General features: G+C 43.8%; 1 protein-coding gene across 2 annotated transcripts in view; it reads right to left on the bottom strand.

Annotated features, from left to right (window-relative positions):
* UNC5B (unc-5 netrin receptor B) overlaps nt 1-22,118 on the bottom strand; it is a 155,518-nt gene that overhangs the window by 2,415 nt on the left and 130,985 nt on the right. The window contains exons 7-16 of one of the 2 annotated variants that reach the window (XM_081913080.1): nt 21,370-21,534; nt 16,748-16,780; nt 12,421-12,615; nt 11,461-11,850; nt 10,185-10,272; nt 8,700-8,868; nt 7,151-7,384; nt 3,031-3,180; nt 1,876-2,040; nt 735-913 (exon numbers count right to left, since the gene is read on the bottom strand). In XM_081913080.1, coding sequence (XP_081769206.1) covers nt 735-913; nt 1,876-2,040; nt 3,031-3,180; nt 7,151-7,384; nt 8,700-8,868; nt 10,185-10,272; nt 11,461-11,850; nt 12,421-12,615; nt 16,748-16,780; nt 21,370-21,534 — 1,768 coding nt within the window. The remainder of the gene's footprint in view (nt 1-734; nt 914-1,875; nt 2,041-3,030; nt 3,181-7,150; nt 7,385-8,699; nt 8,869-10,184; nt 10,273-11,460; nt 11,851-12,420; nt 12,616-16,747; nt 16,781-21,369; nt 21,535-22,118) is intronic. The other variant, XM_081913081.1, reaches the window with a different exon arrangement.

The raw sequence follows: 22,118 nt of genomic DNA, 5'->3' as shown, positions 1-22,118 counted from the left end.
CAGGATGCTAGATGGGCCATTGGCCCGATCTAGCGGGCCCTTCTTATGTTCTTCTATCCTGCCTCCTTGAAAACTCTTCTATATTTTTAGTAAAAGGTAAAGGTCCAGTAGGTCCAGTTGCGGACGACTCTGGGTTTGCATGCTCATCTTGCTCTATAGGCCGAGGGAGCCGGGGTTTGTACGCAGACAGCTTCTGGGTCATCTGGCCAGCATGACTAAGCCACTTCTGGTGAACCAGAGCAATGCACGGAAATGCTGTTTATCTTCCTGCCAGAGCGGTACCTATTTATCTACTTGCACTTTGCCATGCTTTCGAACTGCTAGGTGGGCAGGAGCAGGGACCAAACAATGGGAGCTCACCCCATCGTGGGGATTTGAACCACCGACCTTCTGATTGGCAAACCCTAGGCTCTGTGGTTTAGATCACAGAGCCACCCACATCCCCTATATTTTTAGTAGGGAAGTAAAAATGTTCCCCTTCTTACAGGTATCCGATACAGGGAGCGTTTGTCTGATAGTTAATGTTTAATATTATTTATGTTTGCTGTTTTATGAGGTTTTCCCTCTCTCTTCTGGTGTATTGCACTATTCATTGTCTTGAGCAAGGATTTTGATCCAAGAGGCAACCCACAGACATCAGAATAAAGAATTAAATAAGTGCAAGCAAGCAGCTCCTTTGGCTCTTGTGTTTCCTGCAAGGATGGCTGACGGCAAAGCGCTGAAACAAAACCCACCGGTCCATGGAAAGTTTCTGAGCAAGGAGCCGCCAGTCGTTTCCTCTGGAGTTGGGGGCATCAAGGCTGTTGCAGATTTTCTGTCGTATCGACAGAGGGATCTTGAAGGCATACGGCCCCAGCTGAGTCGTCAGAGCACTGCCAGGATAGGAACGCAAGGCATCAAAGGAGTTGGAGTTCTGGAAAACAAAAAAGGGCGTAGGCTCACTGGCATCTGTCAGATTTAGAGGCATTTTTTTTTTTACTAATTAAGCAAATAAGTTATAAGCTGCCTTTTAGGGCCCAATTCCCCTCCCCAACGTGTTGTAACAAAATGGCAAATATACAACATACAGATAATTAGGCAACCCGGCATGCATGGATGGTCAGAAATAGAAACAATGGGAAAGAGAAGGGTAAATATCATGCCTTTAAAATATGTATCATTGACTTGAATAGTGGCATCACATTCTTCTGCTTCACTGAACCCAGAGAAAAATCACCCTTCAGATATCAACATGCATGCTTGAACAATAGCGGGTGTTGGAGGGTCAGAGCATGTAACCAGGACTGAAGCATTAGGTTGTTTGCAGACTGTTGTTATTTTGTGGCTGGGATTCAGTGGCAAAATCACACTGTGCAATTAAAATAGTATCGGCAGTCTTGTTCTCTTGTGCAAAAGACCCCCTCCCCACAACTGAACTTTCTGTAGTAAGGGAAGTGATGGGGAAATGCACTGGAAAATGGAATAACGACTGCTTGATGCAGCACTGTATAACCTCCCTGCAAACAAATCAAAATGAATGTTCCATAAGCAGCGGATGCCATATGGCTTCCTCACAAGTGGAAGGAAGGTTGCATTTTCCTGGGTAGGGAACTTAAAATGTGTGAGATAATAGGTTCTGCTCTACATATTCCTGCAGACTACAGTGCCACATCCATGTCAGAGAAAGCAGGCAAGAAGAATGTGGGCTTCTTTAGCAAGTTCTAGGAGTGAGCAATGGCTCACAATGTGTGTCAGGGAAGATTTTGCCAGTTAATTCTAGCCAATAGCTCAGAGAGGCCACTGGGATTCCTGTTACATTTTGTTCTGCTCCACTTGTCTTCTACCAACCAACCACATAGCCTGCTTGCTTCTGCAGTCTGGATCCCCTTGGCTCACCTCTCCAAGGGTAATGTGCAGCTGAAATATCTGCCCTTCTCCTTCCACTTGCCGGACACAAATCTTGCAGGTAAGTTCTGTGGAAGCTGGGCTGTGTCTCTCCAGAGTGAAGGTGCAGTGAAGAGCCCTCTGGCTGCCACTCCAGATATGATAGAAGGGGATTTCCTGCAGCAAATAGTAATAACAATAAATTATTAATAAATAATAATAATAATAATAATAATAATAATAATAATAATAATGACATGTCAGCACACTGGGATGCCATCACACTGGACATGTGCCAGTGGGTCACTGTGGCAATGGAACACGTCTACACAACCAGAACAGGTCTGCACGCCTTTTGGTCCTTCAAGTCAAACGCAGCCCACCAGCCAGCTCCTCAACAAAGCACTGATGCATCAACAAACCAGTTCCAGGCTGGTGGGGAGAAAATGGATTAAGGCGCTCCTGGTGGGCTGTATTTGTTTGGCTCAATGGTTCTTAAGTTACAGCCTTCAAGTCCTGCTTGTGGGTTTCATGGAAGCATGACTTTTGGTCCAGCACAGCAGGACTCTTCCTATTCTCTTAAGATGTTCAGGCCTGTTCTGGAAAGCATTGTTGCTTAGTTACAATGATGAGTGCGTGTTTATGCAAAGAGGTCTGGCTGAGATGTTTTGTGTGTGTGGGTGTAGAAGGCACTGTGGTCTATAGGTGCTATTCAGATCTTTTGTAGGACTCCTAAGCACAGTGCACCCAGGGATGGGCCCATTTAGGGTCTTCCATTCATAGGATAACTTGGGTCTCACACCTGCATGAGTTGGGTACCACAGGAGGCTGGAGAAATGAAAGGATGCCAAACCTTCTGGTGGAAATCATGAAGTAAGGATGTGGGAGAGGACAGAGCAGTCACAAAGTCTTGCTAAGGCATATGAAATGTATCTTCCTGAAAAGCCAGTCACATAATTCTCTTGTGGTACCATTTCACCAAGGATAAATCTGCAGAAAATAAAAACTGGGGCTGGCCTTTCAGTGAGTGTATGTGTGCATGCACTCTTGTTTTGATGGTGGCTGGAGTGCGCTGGAAGAGAACAGTGATGAACAAAAGCAGTTTTGCTAGTGGTCCCATTGAGGCACTCCCTCTGTTGTTGGTATGCTGGCAACCCAGTCACTCACCTGGTACTTGGCCAGGAGTTTGCTCCTCCAAAGTGAATGAGGGATATCATGGATGGAGAGGCGCAAGTTGTGATAACTGTCCTTAAACAGCAGGGGCTTGGGCTCTTCCAACAGGTAGCCACCAAGAGTCCTTTCTAATTCAAGTACTTCCTGTGAGACAAGAAGGGAGGGGAGGAGAGGAAGGACAACTGTGAGGCCCAAGGACAAATGATGGCAATTTAACCAGCGAGCACCTCCCATGCTCCCAGATTGTCATATGCTGCCAGATGGGGCACTGATAAGTCTCTATTTTGCACAGCAGCTCCTGAAGCAGAATTGCACCTGGTCGGACATTGTCTCTCTTCCTTTATCACATCATTTACCTTTACCACCATCACTGCCACCAGGGCTGCTGTTCATGGAGTGGGGGGACGGGACGACCACAGGCACTTTAAGCTGCAATACTAAATAGCACAGGCAACTCATTCTAGGCTCTCTGTGTTTCCAGGCTGCTTGCTGGTGGCTCAAGCACTGGATTCCCTGACACTCATAGGTCTAATGCAGTTTACCAGTCATTTGTGGCACAACCCCAGATGTATCTTTCTGGCCATGGGAGCTGGACTTTGCCAGCATCTGGGCTTGGGTGCCTGGAAGCACCTCGTGCTTTCCTTGTGAACGTCTCCTCTGCATCCCTATAGACACTGTCAGTAGGAAGGATGTGGAATTAGATGTAACATTGATTCAACCCAATGTACCGCTGTTCCTTTGACTAGTGCCGGAACAGGTTGCGACTGATTGGTGCTATAATTCAAGCCAATCAACCAGAAAAAAAAATCCCATCTGGAAACTCATACTCTTTTGACTTAAGTCATATACTCATCTCTGTTTTGGAATTCCAGTATTTCCCCCCTGTATAGTTTTCTGCAGCAATCCAGTATTTCAGCAGACAAACCAGCTCAATAATCCTTTCAGCCCTCACAATGACATCTTGGGGGGAAACAGCAACCCTCTACTTCCTGCAGCACCCTGACAATAAACATGACAATGTGAGAAGCAGAAACGCAGAGTCTTCTTCCCTATGATTCACTGGTCATATCCTAAATCAAAACCTCAAAAAGCTGATTTCTAGAGTCCTCTTCTGGCTCTTTCAGTGTATGAAGAGAAGCTAGACACCAACCATGACATCAAGGTTAAAAACACACAATGCGGCAAGATCGGAAACACCAGCTTGATCACTGGAACTAATCACTCTTGTAGGATGAGGGCAGATGGAGATTTATACTTCATTAAGAATGATGGGTCGCTTTCATTAGTCATGCAAAGCAGTGCTACTATTATTGATAGGCTTTGGAAATAACCTGAAATATAGATATTTTTCAGATTGAGAGCAAGCAGGCAGTTTTCCAGTGGGTCTTTAATCCCTCATATTTTAACTCTGATTGCAAGACAACCTTGCATATGAAAAATAATGGGTAAGCCTGTAAGGCCTGTAGAATTTCTGACCCACTGTCAGAGCCAGGCAATGCCACGCCTGAACCCAGAGATGCTGTCCTGATGAGCAAGTGAAGGCCAAAGGCCCAGATCCTAGTACCTACACCGGACAGGCCAATCTGCAGGCTTTGTACTGCCTGCCAATCATACTGGGGAGCGTGAGCATATTGCACAGCCCTGTCTGGTTGTGTGGGTGAGGAGGGCTCTGAATGTGCACAGCATGCTAACATGAAGGCTTCCTTGGAAGTAAGCCCCACTGTGTCCAGTGTCTAAGACTGCAGAGAGATAATTTGCCATAGCAGCAATAGTAGGGGGCAGGGGGGGGGAGCCCATGCGTTATATCTTCAAAACAGGGCATAGAACAGTCTCCTTCAGACACCCTTCCTTTCCCTCCAGGGACCTCCATTTAAAGCAAGGAGGCTGGTCTCTGAGGAATGGGTTAAGGGAAACTATTACTGAAACCAAACTGCAGGTCACTTTTCATTGCATTGCATCAGGCAGTTTTGCTCCCCAGAGCGACTCTTTTCCAAGTTGCATCGCACGCTCCTTTGACTGCCAGCATGGCCATTTTGAGCAGCAGCAGTCCAAAGTAACAGCAAATGGGGAAGTCGGACAAGTAGTGCTGAACATGCAACTTCTACGCACAGAGTTTTTCCTACCCTCTCTGAGGTATGGCCCCAAGCATAGTCCCAGAGCAGGAAAACAAAGAGGCTGACATTTCTGTTAGGTGAAGTTTTATTCCTAGACACTTAAGAGGTGCAGATTCCAAAAAGGTAGGTCATGTTAGGTCTGGTTCCTCAATGCCCTAGTGATGACTTGAATGCAAGGATGATACTACAGTACCAAAGAAAAGAATTTTCACACCACCTCAAAGGCAACGCTTCTGAGTGGAGACAGTTCACATGTCCCCAAGTGTATAGTCAGCGCAGAGAAATCAAATGAATAAGGCTTTTGTCTGCCGCAGCATAGACAGCAAAGAATTCCAACAGAGAATTAAAGATGAGCACACTTTTATTGTGAACTTAGTTTCAGAACTGACTGTTGTTAGATGCATGAAAAGACCAATGTCTATGACAGCTTTTTTTAAAGGTACCGTAGGATGTTCAGAGCAAATCCAGGCGTAAAATATAAAATAGGAAACTGCCGTATATGAATCAAACCACTGATTTAATCTAGCTCAGTACTGTATGTCCTGACTAAGGTTTCAGAGAGTGATCTCTCCAAGCCCTGCCTGGAGACATCTGGGACCTTCTGCTCGAAAAGCATGCACCTACCATTGAGCTACGGCTACTACCATCATTCCAGAATTTCAAGAAACAAGGTGGTTCAGACGTGTATGTGCTTAATGGCTTAATGGCTTGCAGATGGATGCCTTAACAGCCCTCAGTGAGAAATACTGCTCTCAAAGAGGTATGGAAGCCTGGTCTACAATACTTATTTGGTGATGGCTATTTCACTTATGCAAGGTGCCACTTAACTACACTACTGTCATTGAGTGGTGATTTCACCCTTAGACGTGCCAAAGGAGAAAAGTGCTTCTAGGAACCCTTTGTTGTTGACAACTCTGGAGCATACTAGAAACATGATGGGTGTAGCCAGGGCAATTGATGCTTAATTGGCCACGGGTCACCTTGTCTTTGCTGAAGCAAAGACTATAAAAAAATGGTGCTGATTGCATCACTGCCTCATGTCTGACCCTCAGTAGCCTATTCCTATGACTTCAGTTGGTTGTAATTGGTTTTAATTTCTGAAAATTAAATTGTTGTAATCCACCCTGGGACCTGCTGGTGAATGGCAGGTAGTAAATTTAGCAGAATTAATAATAATAATAATAATAATAATAATAATAATAATAATAATATAATAAAATAAAAATAAATGTTTATTTTTTTTTAGTAAGTCTATGCCAAAGTCTCAGCTAAAGTGGAGTGATCACTGTGAATGTTAGGATGAGTGAATCAACATTCAGTGTCATGAAGGAAAATGGCTGGGAGATTTTCTTATTGGGGCCGCGGAGTGCAATCTAAAGTAAGATGCAGTTTGCATTCAAACCTATCAAATTTGCACCTCCCAAAATAATATGTGAACTGAAATGCAGGCTTTCTTCAAGATTTGCACTTAAGCGAGTTCTGTGCTGCACTTCTCCAACCAAACGATGTTTACAAAAATGCACATGTTAAGAGAAAGCATGCATAAAAATGAACATATTAATGAAAATTGGCGTACAAAGATGCATTAGGGGAAATGGCTTCCAAAAAAAAGTGTATATAAAAATGTGCTTATAAGGAGAAATTCACACTGCTAGGGAAATGCGGAGAACTGAATTTAAGATTGGTAAAATTGATTTATTTATGAAATTTCTATGCTGTCCTTCGTCCAAGGATCACAGGGCAGTTTACCATTCAAATAAATAAAACTGAAATGAGAAACCGAGAGAACTGAATGGACATATTCCATTTCAACCCTACAAGAATCCCACCGAATTTTTAAGTTAGCTACTGGGATCATGGAGACTGTTCAGAATGGAAAGTTTTCTCATCAGAAAAAAAACTTATCTGCCTGATGAATGGTTTAATTAAGCAGCCAGAAAGGAGGAGGCGTGCAAGTCAAGTGCAAAGAAATTCAAGAGGGGCAAACTGAGCAATGTTACCTTCAGGGCATCCGGTGTGTCTTCCAGGCAGTATACTTTGACATTGTATTCCAGCGAAGTACAAAGGGTGGGGGCAAAGATGGCGAGCTGGAGTCTCTTGATGGCTGACCGGGAGTAGGACTCTCCCACGAGGACGTATGTCCCAAGCTGGTCCAGCAGAACATGGCAGCACTTAGGTTCCAACTGGCAGTAGCACGGCGTGTTTAAAGTCTCTTCATCCAGAGTTACAACTTCCTAAAGGAGAAGAAAGGGGTGGGCAGAGCAAAAAACAGAAATAAATTTCTTCCTGGTGCCTACTTCCATTGGCTGGAGGCCAGTTGGTTAGCATGTCAGATTTTTATTGTTTGTATTCAACGTCCATTGCAACGTAACTCAGAAAAACAAAAACTATCCAAGAGTAAGTTAAACAAAAATTTTTCAGAAATACAAGTTGTCAAAATTTTAAATAGTAAAAGTCCCCAAATCATTTATATAAAAAAGAAAGAAATCCCATTGGGCAGTCAGCACTGTTTTGGGTCAAAAGACAGTGACTTTCTTGCTGCTGGTGCACATGAACCAAGCTGAAATTATTATTCAATAGATTTGTCTCCCTGTTTACTAGCACCAGGGTTGAGGGTGCTCTGTTTAACAAGAAGTAAAACTACAGTATGGTCACCTAAATTCTGAAATTCAAGAAAACTGAATCCTGCAGCTTGCATAAACTATGCATTAAGCAAGATTGTTTATGGCTCTTCATTTTTTTGCACAATATGTTCTGCAACTTTTAACATTGTTTAACATTTTCTGAAATCATTTTGCCCAATTTATTCTGCCATTGTCACTCATGGCAAGGAGGTGAAGAGTTACATAGGGCACTAAAGTCGTGCTCTCTTGATGACTGGAAATCTATTGCACATTTGAGTTCATCAGGCCCTTTCCCCATATTTTCAAGTATATCTTCCCAACCATAAGGGTTAACATTTATTTTTATTTTTTGTGTGAAAGCTGTAATTCTAGGCAAGTTGAATTCTGTGGCTGGTACAACATTCCAGGCTATATCTTTTCAGCAGAACTACCACCACATACACACAACCCTGATTTATAATACTTCCAGGAGGGCAGCAATGCAATACCTGCAAGGTCTCACCTGCCTTGCATAAGTCTGGTGCTGCACTGGCATAGATTAGCTTTTTATCGACTTTAAAAATGCTGCTATCCTGACTTTTCACTTCTGCGTTGTAAACTTCCTAGATCTCATGATTCTAGCAATACGTGTTTAAAAGGGGTTTCTCTCTCATACAATTTTTGAAGGGAAAGTTCATCATTTTGAGCAATGGGGTTTCTTATCAGCAGAGACTGATTGACAGGAGACGTTATAGATTTGTGTGGGGAGGGAGGGGTGGAACGAGTAAAAAACCAACAGAAACCTATCTATCTCCTTACCTTAAAATGCTTTATAACTGATAAATAACCATACATTTTTAAGTAACTGGCTTGACCCACAGATTGCATGCGGTGCCTTCACCAATGGAACAGCTGATTCCATTCCCAAATCATTATAATGTCTTACCTCCCAGTTTCCTTGGTGGGACTGGGTTTTCAGTTGCAGCATCCAGTCTGGGGAACTGACTTCTGCACAGTGGGGGACAGTGAGGATGACAGGGCGGCATAAGAGCAGCCCGGTGGGGCCACAGGTCACCATGGGGCTCAGCACCGTCTGTGTACCTTCAGATGGAAAGCTAGAGAAGGCAAGGAGAAGAAAGCTAAGTTGTCTCCAGTGACATGAAGGAAGTCAAAGAACTGGCCTGTGACATCTGTTATCTGGGCCTCAGAGGAAATGGATGACTTGAATGAAATGGGGAATGGCTTGAATCTAACCTGACGAGAGCAATATTTGCTGAATGAAGCCCCTGAATGCAGTCTGGCTAAATATTAAATTAGTTAGAATTATCCACCTGCCACAATCTCCCCTCCCTTTAACTTCAATAGGGTTTTAAGCAACTGAATGGTGTCCTGGATTGCTGTCTTGACTTAAAGAATAAATACTAGGAATATTTGGTGTTATGTTGGCGGGGATGCCAGAAAACCAGGACTTTTGGTTCACATGTGGTGGGGGTGTAAATATGTACTTCTTCTTTTTTTGGCAAAGGTTGTTTAAGGAGATAACAGAAATCACTCAGTTGAAGCTGATCGAAAGTCCAGTGGTAGCATTATTATCAATTTACGATGTGGTGGAAGGTTCACAGGCTATGAAGGACTTGCTCACAATTTTATTGGCAGCTGCGTGAGTTGTTATAGCTAGGAAGTGGAAAGGGCAAGGTGAATATAAAATGGAAGGATGGAATAAAGTTGTGTGGGATACAGCTATTAATGATAAATTAACATGTGCTATTAAGGTAAGATGGGGAATGTGCAGTAGAAATGATTTTGAGGAGATATGGAGGGTGTTTGTAGAATTTGTACTGTTAAAACGGAAAGGGGCCAAACCATCGCAAGAGGTGTTGAAATTTTGGGAGGTTGGATAGTAACAAAGGAATGGTCTCGGGGGTGGGGTGCACATTTTTATTCTTATTTATTTATTCTTATTACTTTGTCAAAATAAAAAAATTAAAAAGAAGAAATACTAATGCTAAGTTGAGCGCAGGCAGATAAGAAAATTAAAGGCCTTGGGTAAGATCCAAAGTAATACGTCTAAGGTGGCTTTGGGTTGGATCCTGACTTACAGCAGAATCCTAACTGTGTCTACGTTGCTCTCTATGAAATCAATGAAATGCTTAAGTTGGTCATGACTATCATGACACAGTGACTTCAATCAGACATTAAGTGCAATCAGCGGAGTCTGGATGCAAGTTTGTAGTGTTTCTTGAACGAAACACAGTTTGCTGAAATCAAGGGACTAATGAAAGCAGATTGTGGAATGAATGGGAGTGGGGTAGGGGAACAGTTTACACTGGGCATGCTCAAACCTTTGACCATGCCTAAAGCAGATCTCCTGGATAACCTCTGATGATGCAGGCCAGATTGAAAAACACAGCAAGTTTTCTGCTTTACTTACAGGGTGTTTTCTGCTTTGTTGATCATCAGGTACATTTCGTAGAATTTCCCTTGAGGAATTGCTCCGTGTGGCACCAAGAGGCTCACCCCTATGGACCAGAAAGGGATGGTAGAGGAGAAGAGAATGAATAAAGGCTTTTACTAGATTTAAAAATGATACAACCCTCAGCTCTGCAGTACATCTTCCCTTCTCTCTGATCTCTCTTCCCCCAAGTCAGTATCTTAGGCCGCAGGCACAGAGCTAATGAGAAGATGCAGTGGACTCACTCTGCATCACCAGCAACGCTCTGCAAAGCCCCCAAGCAAGCTCATCACCTGGTTTCTCACCCATTACCTTGAAAGCTGTGCCTAATTATTCCAAAAAGAAAAGATGGCATCTCTGGACATTGTTTTAGTAACTGTCAATGCAGTATATCACTTGACCTTCGGTGCCCATTATCTGCTTCTGCCCAGACGATGCCTGGGGAATGTGCCCCTCTCACCCACTTTGGTTTTATTTAGCACTAGAGTTAAACCAAGAAGCTGCTTCTAGCTGTGTGCATTATGCGTTCCTTTTCGCTCCCTCTGCAAAAAAACCTATGGCAAAGGAGCCATCCCACAGCAGATGAGGCCCATAGTCAGGGATGTTCCCCTTGTAATAGTTGAAGATGATTGAAAATTCCCAACCAATGCATCCTGGAAGAACATCTAAGTGAACAGGAAGCCTCATTCCTGAACGACTGCCTGAGGTCAATAATAGCCTGGATGGGGGTGAGTAACTTGAAACTCAATATAGGCAAAGATGGAGATGCTTGTGGTATGTGGACTGTTGATGGCAATAAATATCTCTGCTCTGGATGGAATGACACAAACACCCCTACAGGAGCAGGTTCAGTGTTTAGAGGACACTAATGGATCTGGGCCTCTTTCTGGTATTCTAGGCGATGGCAATGCTTTTTACCAGCTGTGCCCCTTTCAAAAGTGCCTGGCATGAACAAGTGAAGAGGCGACAGAGCGTGGTGCTCTAGGACAGATTAATATCCCTTTAAGGTTCTCCACTCACCAGTGAGGGGGAGAAACCTGGAAGAGATGGTCACAACTAGCAAGTACATAGGAGCTCAGCTGGGTTCCGAGACCTCCCTGGAGCAAGGTGTCACCTCAGAGCTGTCCAAGGTGCTGCAACCCCAGCTTGACCTACTACAGACTATGTTTAGGTCAGCCTGCCCATAACCTCTTGGTTCAATAGACTCTCAGATAAAGTCAGGTCAGTAGAAATTTCCCTTCATGCTGACATTTACCTGTGCCAGGGATGGTGAGCCTTCCTCCCAGGCAGCCGAATGTCCCAGTGGCGCTGTTCCCAGGCTCCCGAGGCAGAGTCAAGAGCTGCTGAGAGCCCATGGTCTTGTTCCTTAGGTTCATGAAGTGATTATCCCTGAGGTTCTCCCCTGGGAAGGTGCCTGAGGGCATGACTCCCAGCAGGTCTGTCCCCTCATGCATCCCGGGTGAGGATGATGTTGTGGAGGAATTGTACACTTTGATCTTGAGGTTAGGGAGCGGGTCAAGCAAGGGAGAGTTGGTCATGGGGATCTTATCAGAGGAATCCTGCAAGGCATACATGGGGCCGCGGTACACGCCAGCATTGGCTGTCAGGTCGGGCTGCATTGAAGGGTGCAGCAATTGGGGGGTGTCTGCAAAAGAGAAGGTGGAAAATGCTTAATGGTATGTTTCTCATAGAAGGAAATAGACACAGACAGCATGGCTACTCCTTGGAAGCTTGACTGAATGGTTAAAAACAAACTTTAAACATACACCAGAAAACATGCAGGGAGATTTTATTCCAAAGCGTGGGCCTCAACTTGCAATCTGAACAGCTTACAGTTCTACCACCTCCTCCTGTTGGATAATGTGTCAGATTTTGACAAATATCTGCAGGCTAACTGATGTAGCTTTCTTCTGAATTTAAGCCACTTTCTTCTATTTATTTATTTGAAACTTCTACAGTTTATTTCACACTTTCCATCTTGTTTAGTCTCACAAATGATTTGGTTAATTGAGAAAAAAGAAAGCACCCAGAGAGTTCCAGGCTAGCCTGGATTTGAACCCAGATTGCCCTGGACCAAGTCCACCTCTTTCTCCACAATGGGTTCTAGCGGCCTTCAGTTCAAATGCTTGGTTGTATCTGTTTTCTCCTTCTGCCTTGTGAGGTTCAAGGACGTATGAAAATGGATGTGAACCTTGTGAGTAAGCTGGGGTCTTACCATGTCTGGAGGTCTTGAAATTGACTGGGTGGAAGCCTCCTGTCAGAGCAGCGGAAGAGTCTGTTATGTCAGTGTCAAAGTCCCGGCAGCTGCGCCTGTACACAACCACCCCGACAGCCATCAGGATAACAATGAACACAAAGATGGCAACCACAACACCAGCGTACAAGGCCACGTCACCGGTAGCCTCCAGTACTAGAAGGAAGAGAGAGAAAGATTAAAACAGAAACTGAAAAAAGAATTGCCACTTTCTGCTTGCCTCTTTCTTTATTTAAATGATGTTAGGATGCCTTTCAGTAATATTATCATGATGGCATGACTCTTCCATTCGGAATTCAAAACCAAAACGTTGTACCACATTTCCGCCACCTATTCTGATTCCTCCCCCCTCTGTCTCAGGATTTTTGGAAGAGCAAGGAGGAAACAATAGAAAGTCCAGCTGAAGAGAACTTAGAAACAAAAGACAGAGATTGCCTTAATGTCTGAAGCCCTCTGGCCCTCAGGTTCCTTCAGTGAGACTAGTTAGGAAATGTTTGCTCAGGCAAGTCTTTGCTTTGAGGGACTTTGCATGCGACTGCCCCTCAGGAATGTTATCTCTTAGTAGCATGTTCCCTATTGTCATTCTTTACAGCAAGGGTTGGACACACAAACCACCAAAAGCCTTTCTCTTTAGGTTACGGAGATCAAGCTGGAAGCTTGACTGATTTGTAAATGGAATACAACACTGGGACAAAAGTTATGATGACATCATAGAGTTGTAAAGTTGGAAGGGACCCTGAGGGTCATCTAGCCCAGCCCCCTGCAATGTGCCCAATGTGGAGCTTGAACTCACGGCACTGAGATTAAGAGTCTCATGCTCTACCAACTGAGCTATACCAGCTACAATAACCACAAGTCCTTTTTTTCTTTTTGAATTGCTGTGTTGGGCAAGTGGTGCAAGAATTAGGCTCCCTCCCAGACAAAGGCAAGCTTATTTTGGTGGTCTGGAGAGAAGAAAGAAGATAGGCAGAAGCCAGAAGGAAAGAAAGGTTAGCAGCAAAGAGGGAATGGCAGGAAGCAGGAGCCATGGGCTCGCAAAGCTATAATCTGCTGTTCAGGAAAGAAATTTAGAGAAATTTATGGTATCCAGAGCCAGGAGCCAATGAGGAGAATAACTTTTATTGCATTAGTCCTTAGACCATACTAGCACAAAGCAAAACAGGAGCCCCTGAATTAGGATGGGGCAATGGGGGGGGGTGCAATAAGGCCTATGGATCTTTGACTCAGTGATAAGGGAAATGATCACCAGCCACAAGGCTGCTGTTTCAAGATCAGCAAGACTGAATGCAATATTCTTAATGTACTCCTGCCTATGCTTTAAATGACCTAGTCAGAAAACCTTGGGCAACCTTGGCACAGTCGCGGACCCCTAATTAACATTGCCTCTGGAGCTATCTATTTATACATGACACGTGCTGTGACTCCTTGGTCTCCCTTGGTGCGCAGAAAAGAGGACCGTGATAAAAGTCATCTACCTTGAACTTTTAAAAATGTGCACACGCCTGAGAAAAAACAACAACAACAAGACTGCCGCTCTGTGAGACTGGATGCACAGAGATGAACAACAGTCCATGAACCGAGTCAATCTCTCCTGTAAGTTCGTTTTGGTAGCAAACAGGTCCTAGATTGCTCTGGACAACAAGGCAGCATCAGCTCCTGAGTGGCTGAGCTCGCAAATGATGTTTGCTGCCTAGTGCATTCCTCCTGCTCCCAACCTCTACTAACTATGTTGAGTTTCATCTTGGCTTTATAAAGTTTATTTACCTCAAAAATGCTGGGCCTTTGATTCAACACTTCCAAAGTTCTGCAGATCAATTTGTTCAAACATGCCCAGGAAGACCTTTTTGGAGGGGTGGGGTTTGGCCATATAAGATGATAGAAAGAACTGAAGCCTCATCCCATCACTGCCTCCAAAAGAAATGCTGTATGGATTTGCTAATAAAAAAGCATGGCTTTTTTTCTTCAACATGCAATGTTTAGTTTATTTTTTTTTAGTTGCTGCTTTGTTAACAGTTTTTTATAGATTGTAATTGTTTCACTAATGCTTTCTTTATTCTGTATGATTCATGTTGTATTCGTGATGTTCTATTCTGTTCTATCATGTTACTGATTATTTGTAAGCCGTTTTGAGATTCATTTGAACGGAAAGAGGCATAGAAATATATCCAATCAAATCGAGAAGTACTCCAGATATGCCAAGAGACTGGCATTTACAACGATCTCCTCCCTCCACCCCTGTTTTTGATTTAACTGTTTCCCTCTTCTCCAAGCTCCCCGCATTACCATGCCCTGTTGTCACAGGTTCCTTCTTTCTGAAAGGGACTATGTGGAACTGAATCAAGGTGTTGTTGTTGTTGATTTTCTTCTTAAAAAAATTGTAATTATATCTGGACTACATGTACAATTGTGTGTGATCCACTGGGAATTTCTTCCCTGAGGGTACTACCGGAAAAGGCACAAGGAAGAAATAACGGGGAATTTACAGGCTTTGAAGTATCCAATCAGACCATTTCCCAATCTATAGGGATTGCTAGGGTAGACAGAGGAACGCTCCATGCCAAGCTTCCATCATTGCTTGCTACAGAAGTAATTTCCCTCCCTCTGACTAGAAGGTGAAATACAACAGCAAGGAATACTGCTAAAATAGTTCGGGGCTTGGGAGGGTTGACTCCCATGCTAATGTTATTTATTAAGGTGTCACCATCAATATGCATGGCACTTCAAAGCAGGAGCAACAGGAAGCCCCAGGGAGCTTGCAGCTTCTAGTTTGACAATGGAAATAAAACAGAAGGGAGGCAGCAGGCAAGGGATTTGCGTGACCAAGGCATGGAGGCTAAGGTGTTGAGATGCATAGGCTTTGCAAGAATAGTTTTGAAATATTTTTAGAATAAAAGGGGGGTGGCGGGGTAGAATAGAGCATTCTGGGAGGTCATTGTGGGCATAAGGAGAAGCAAGGGAGACTGAGCAAAGGTCCTTTAAAACAGCAAGAGAATTTTTAGGTGGCAGAGAGCGGCAGAATTGGAAGAGTAGCAATTACTCTGCCACCTTTATCCTCCCTTTATTTGATTTTCAGTCTGCATTACAGAAGATAAGCTATCACTGATGAAGCTAATAAATATTCTGCACTGGATGCTACTCATGCAGAAACAGCTCTGCCTTCTATGCTTCACGTTCACAGACGTTATCACGTTTTATTGCCACGCAGCGCAGCAACTGATGGCACACTGCCGCAAGGAAAGGGGAGGGATGCGCAACAAGAACACCCCCATCTCTGGCAAAAATGAAAACAAAAACGAAACAAAATAACGCCACCGCTATAGCCCTATGTCAAGGAGTTACAGAAACACCAACAAGTTACTTGAGGGCGAGAGAGAAAGAAAGCTGGGAGGGGAAGAACAATGCTTGCACTGAGCAAAAAACAAAAGCAAAGAGTTTCTCTTTCTCGCTCTTGTAGATGAATGGATGAACTATAGCTTTAATTTCCATTGAAACTTTACACTGAATTTAGTCAAGGGAATAGCAGGTGTTGGTGGAGCATAGTTTTTTATTTTATACAAAGAACTGATATTTGCATCATCATCATAATCATTAATTCATTCCCTTGACCCAAAATGTTGTGTGTGTATGTGATATCCTAAGGTATACTGGGAGAGCTGTGATAATAGGTCAAGGCAAAACTGAGCAAAACAAAAATAAGAATGGCCTAATATTTATTTTTTTACAGTGGCACGTGGCTGTCAGCCATCCCAGTGCGTTTGCCGCTGCTATCCACAACACTAGAAGCAGGTTTGTTTTACTGGGAGCAATTGGGTAGAAAATAGCCAGCACGTTTTCCATTATATCTCTGTAAACAAAAAGGCTAGAGAGCTTTCTTTAAAAAAAGAAGAAAGCAAGCAAGCAAGCTGAAATGTTCAGGGAAGGAGTCCAGAACATCACATCCATCTCCTTCCTGCTGGAGGCTACAAAGCTTTATTATTTAAACCAGCACTGAACTTAAAACCACCACAGTATCTTTCCTACTGTATCAGAAATAAACCTGGTTTGATTCTAGTTTCTAAAACAAACCCAGTTTACTTTTCAAGGTCCACCAGGCCTAACAATGTCTACATTCCCCTTCCCACTGGCTTCAGCTCCCTTGAGGCTGCTAGAGTCACACAGAGATGGTCCTCCAGGAATGTTTTAATACTGAGGTAGGGCAAATGTTCATGTATAGCAGACAAACCCGAACCAAACCTGAAGCTTAAATGTACAACAAATGAAAGAAAATGGCTATGAAATGGAGACTTACGGTGACTTTTGGGCTCGCTTACAAATCTTTTATCTGTCGGGGAAAACAAAGTTCAAAAACAAAGGTTGAAAAATGAGAATGGCGACAATGAAGATGGTAACAAAAGAAAACAAAGGGCAGTTTAGCAGCTCTGGCAAACCGAGGACTAAGGGTATGGTAAGCACAATGGAACAATTTGTACTGAAGTGACATGCAAGACAAAGCCACGTAAACTGCAGTTGGAAGGGAGGAGGAGGAGGCTGGCATATTCACTCCACAAGCAGCACCTCTCAAATATCTGCACTGCTGTATCTGCCCACAGTATCAGGAGAGTGCCTGCGAAATGTAAAACCAACATCATGGTCTGGGATGCTGTGCTAACGTGCCTAGGAGCAGAGCAAGAGTCCATCTGGTCCAGCGGTCTGTTTCTTAGGAATGGCTAGCCAGCTGCCTCCAGCAAGCCCGCAAGCAGGACACAATGGTGATAGGTGTCTCTTGTGGTTGCTCCCCCCAACCACTGGTATTCATTGCCATACTTCCCATGACCATGGAAGCCCCCCCCCCCCCCGCTATGTGGTCAGTTGGTACAAACCACCCAACTGCACTACTATTGGTTCTTCACAACATGTGACCCACCAGTCCTCTCAGGCATAATCCTAGAACCAGTGCTTTTTCTGGGGGGACGCATACCCCTAAACATTTTGGGCGTCTTTGTACTTTTGTCCATTTACTGTATTTATTCTTCCCAATTTGAACTATAAAAATGATGATCTTCTTAAGTCAAAATGAGAGTACCCTGAAACTTTTTTTTTAAGAAAAAAAGCATTGCCTACAACTTATCTGGACAGAAGCAATGAGCTGCCATGTTTCTCAGTTGTCCTGTCCTCCGTTAGGCAGGTAGTTACCCCAATCACCACCAAAAACACCCCCTACCCCCCCAATCAACGTAAGAAAGTGCTAGAAGAAGCAGTAGCATGGGGGAGCCATGCTGGTCTGTTGCAGTGAAACCCAACAGTGTTGTAGGATGTTTAGGACAAGCACATATATTACGGCATAAGCCTTGAATGGTGCACTCCAGAGGTCAATGGACTCCAACTCCCATCAGCTCCAATTCCTGGCATGGCCTACGGCCAGGTATTATGGGAGTTGTAATCCACCAACACCTGAAAAGCGCCATGTTGACGGGCAGAAGCTTTCATGGGCCTGTGTCCACATCATCAGATGAATGAAGTACAGTGCTTTTTTCTTTTTTAAAAAGAAATGTTTAGGGGATACTCCCATTTTCCTACTCCTATTGAAATACCGTCCCTCAATGAGGTCAAACTTAGAGTCACAAAATGTTTAGGGGTATACGTACCCCTGCGTCCCCCCAGAAAAAAAAGCACTGATGAAGTATATGGTGATCCCAAAGTGGCAGGGACACATATATGGTTGGGATGGTGGAGGAGGAGGAAGAAGAGAGGAATGAGGGAGACAAAATGCTAAAGAAGAACAGACTAACTCCAATTCATCTTAAAGTTCTTCAAACTTGCTACATGTTGAAAGTTCCCACACACTGGAAATGTACTGATCCTTGTTAGGCAATGGGGAGGTACACAGAGCACAGTGTTCCCTGCCTCTCGGTGTGTTGCTGCTTGGTTTTCTTCTCAGTACCATTTGCCTGTTTAAGTGTTAACTGCCAGCAGCAGGCTGCCATGGTGCACAGTTTGACTGTGCCTGCAAACTGCACCCGACCTCGGCTGTCATGATGCCTTAATTTTTCCCAGCAGTGAGCTTCTCCAGAGCCAGCAGCTACTGGAGGGAGGGGGAGATGCTTTTTTCCCTTTTTCAAAAAATAAATTGCGTCTCTGTACAGGACTCCCCCTCATCTCTGCTATCTGCCAACATGGATCAATCCAGTGATTCCATTTAAGATGACACACATACATTCTCATGCAGCAGCGGCATGAGGTTAGAATTATAGCATTTGGGGGGGGGCGAGCAGATTGCGGTGGGAGGACAGAATTCAGGCAGCAATATAAATTCGGGCAAAATAACGAGCCAGGAAGGTATCACAACGGAAATCAACATGACTACAGCAGGTGGCAGCACTGTCACAATTTTTATTTTTATTTTTTTTTAAAAAAGCAGGGCTGCTCTTGTAACAAAGCTTGCTTTTCTGCTCATTCAGGCAATTTATTTTGATGCTCTAAAGCAGGCTTCTTCAACCTCAGCCCTCCAGATGTTTTGAGACTACAACTCCCAGCATCCCTGACCACTGGTCCTGCTAGCTAGGGATCATGGGAGTTGTAGGCCGAAAACATCTGGAGGGGCGAGTTTGAGGAAGCCTGCTCTAATGAGATGTAAATAAAGCAATTCTCCCCAGCCTTGCCTCAAGTTTAGAGTAGAAGGGTTAAAACCAAACATCTTCTGCTTCCTGCCTTCCTGTGACCACCCAACGAGCTTCAGATACTGGCTGAGCTACTGTGATGTCATGGAATGTTCATGAATGTACAAGCAGACTGGAATGAAGATGTTGGCAAGAGAATACTGGCAAAGCAACGTGCTTTCCTGAGCTGTCAAATATCCTAAAGGGCCACAGGTCATTTCTGTTGGCAAAATGACTCAGGCAAAGGTCCTTTGCAGGCTGCCGGACCGTTGAGCTAGAGAGCAGGTACACATGGGGGTAGGAATAGGCTGATGGTTGTCATGTAGAACCAAAGAAAATTCACTCTGCACTTGTCTAAATATATTTTTCTTCATTATTGCTTCTTGGCTTCTGAGGCTTAGTCCTAGCACTGAAAGTAATTTCTGTAGCCTGAGAGATCTGGATCAAGTTTAAGCCAGGTGTTCAAGCAAAGCAAAAATCCCACTGAGGTACCATCAGGACCCATTTCTTGGATCACATTGTTGAACAAAATTCACTGGATTGCTTTCCCCAGCACCATGATGGATTTCTGAAGGAAATGTCAATGAAATATAAGATTTCTCTCTCATTTCAATTGGAAATGACACTATCCACAATTCCTTTACCCTGCCCACCTGTGTTCTCCTTTCTTGTATGAAGAGGAGACCCTGTTCTACTTCTCATAGTTTCACTCTTTGAGCTCTACAGGTGGCAGAGGGATCCTGCCATCATGGGTTCTGAATGACAGTTCGTCCATCTTCTTCAGAAGATTCACATTCAAGATTAGGACTCAAACCTCATTAAGGAAAGGCTGGCATTTCACCCACTAACCTTACCATACATAGTTCTCTTGATCTATCTAATCTTATCTGTCTGTCTATCTATCTATCTATCTATCTATCTATCTATCTATCTATCTATCTATATCTATCATCTACAAAGGCAGCCAGCAGTTCATACAGATAATCCTTCTAACTGAAATATTCTGCTCTTCTGAATGACCTACATATCGTTTGAGTAATACAGGTGTCTACATCAATCAGCAGTCTCAAGTTGACTATTGGCTGGGCAGCAGCACAACTGGAACCCATTCAGGTGGGCTGCAAGGATCTGTAGCCCATTCCTAAGCAGGTGGACTCAGAAGTAGCTTGCAGCTCAGTTGGGTTTGCTCACCACTATGCCCTAGCGTGCTATCTCCATGCACCTCCAAGACTTGAAACCATTCACCTAGAAGGCTGATGCCAACCAGAGGCAGAGGCAATGGGATGATCTACACATTACACAGTGTCAAATGTAGGTTTGCTATGGAGTGTGCACTCAACAGGGAGTGAAAAATAATCACAGCTCTGTGACAAGTGTACCCAGTAATTATGTGCGCAACAATATGTTTGATCACATCCACACATCTTAGGTACAGAAGAAATAATTAAGAAATAAAGTTTATGGAAGGGATTTTTTATGTCTCTTCCTCCTCTCAGCAGTCCCCCCTCCAACACAGTTCAAAAGGGAGCCCCAAGAGAGGCTTTCTGTGGGTCTCAGGTAACCACATTGGGACAGAGCGGAGAGGAAACTTCCATTCCTTAAATGACCTTAAGTTAACTTTAGTTTCAAACTTGTGAATTTAGGTGACCAGAGAACTTCATTGGGACTGGTAATAGATGTGGGTAAGGAGCTGAAAGGATGCAGTCGGTGTTCTCCCCCTGCCATATATAAATTGGCAAAAACAAACCCCTGTGTTGCAATGAGAACCAACCACAGAAACAAAGAGACAACACGCAGGTTAATAACTGTTAGAGCATATGCAATAGAATAATGATATAATTCAAAAAGTAGGAATAACTCTATTAGAGTTCATATATACAATGTAAGAGACTAGTGGCACAGAAGGTCTTCTGTTGAAACCTTTGAATAACCATTGTGAGACTGACCTTTGATGCCTACCTTGAACGCATGGCCTTGACATTCTGCGCCACTAGTCTGTTACATTGCATATATGAACTCTAATAGATTTATTTATACTTTTTGAATGATATCAAAAATATCATAAAATAGAATGATATCCTATTATATATGCTCTAACAGCTATTAGCCTACGTGTTGTGTCTTTATTTCTGTGATAGATAACTTGGCAACAGAAGTTTGTCACTGGGTCTTACATGCCCACCTGCAGAGCTTTTTCAGTACAACTGAAAAACCTGCCTCCCTTCTGTCTTCCCTTTCCCCTCTGCTTCTTATTAGGCACAGCAAATCGACTCACTTTGCATACAGAGCCCATCGGTGCAGTTTTTGGAGTCAAGAAGCACTCCGCTGCAGTCTTTGCCTCCGTTCCTGGGCGAAGGGGCTGTGCATTCTCTGCTCCTCCAGTGCGTGCATTCTGTGCTGCAGGCTGACCACTTGCTCCATTCCGTCCAAGCTCCGTCTACTGCATTTCGGGAGGGAAAAGACAGTCAGGGACTAATCCATCACCAGAATCACCACCATAAAGGAAGGAAACTAATTAGAGACGCACAGGCAGAAGGGGTTGGCGGGGGGGGGGGCGGCGGCAGGGAGAGAGGAAACAATTTCTTGTAGGACTAGCTTACTAAATCCTGAAAAAAGCAGAATGCTGAGATGCCCTTGTGAAATCACCTACTGGCACCACCGGCCCCAAACCAAAAAGTAAAGTGATACTGGCTGACAGGCAAGACCAGACTTAAAACATTGCAAAATTCCAACACAGGAAGCTATTCCACATCGAAAACATGCACTATATCCCACACGTAAGTGTTTTTACACCAAAATTTGTTGTATTTTAAGTGTGCCTTAATGTGACGCATACTGATACAAGCAACTATTTTCAGGTGTGTATCTATAGTTAGAATTTCTATGCTGCTTTTTAGCAGTCCTCTGAACAAGCCTGCAATGTAGATCAGTATCATTAACCCCATAATGCAGCCAGTGAGCTGGGGCAAAAGACTGTGGCTTGCTAAAGGTCACCTACCCAAAAAATTAGGTGACATCTTGAAA

Source organism: Podarcis melisellensis, assembly GCF_964234715.1.
Source record: "Podarcis melisellensis genome assembly, chromosome: 5".
In the NCBI taxonomy this organism is placed as follows: Eukaryota; Metazoa; Chordata; class Lepidosauria; order Squamata; family Lacertidae; genus Podarcis; species Podarcis melisellensis.
This window is presented reverse-complemented; position numbering and strand designations above follow the sequence as displayed.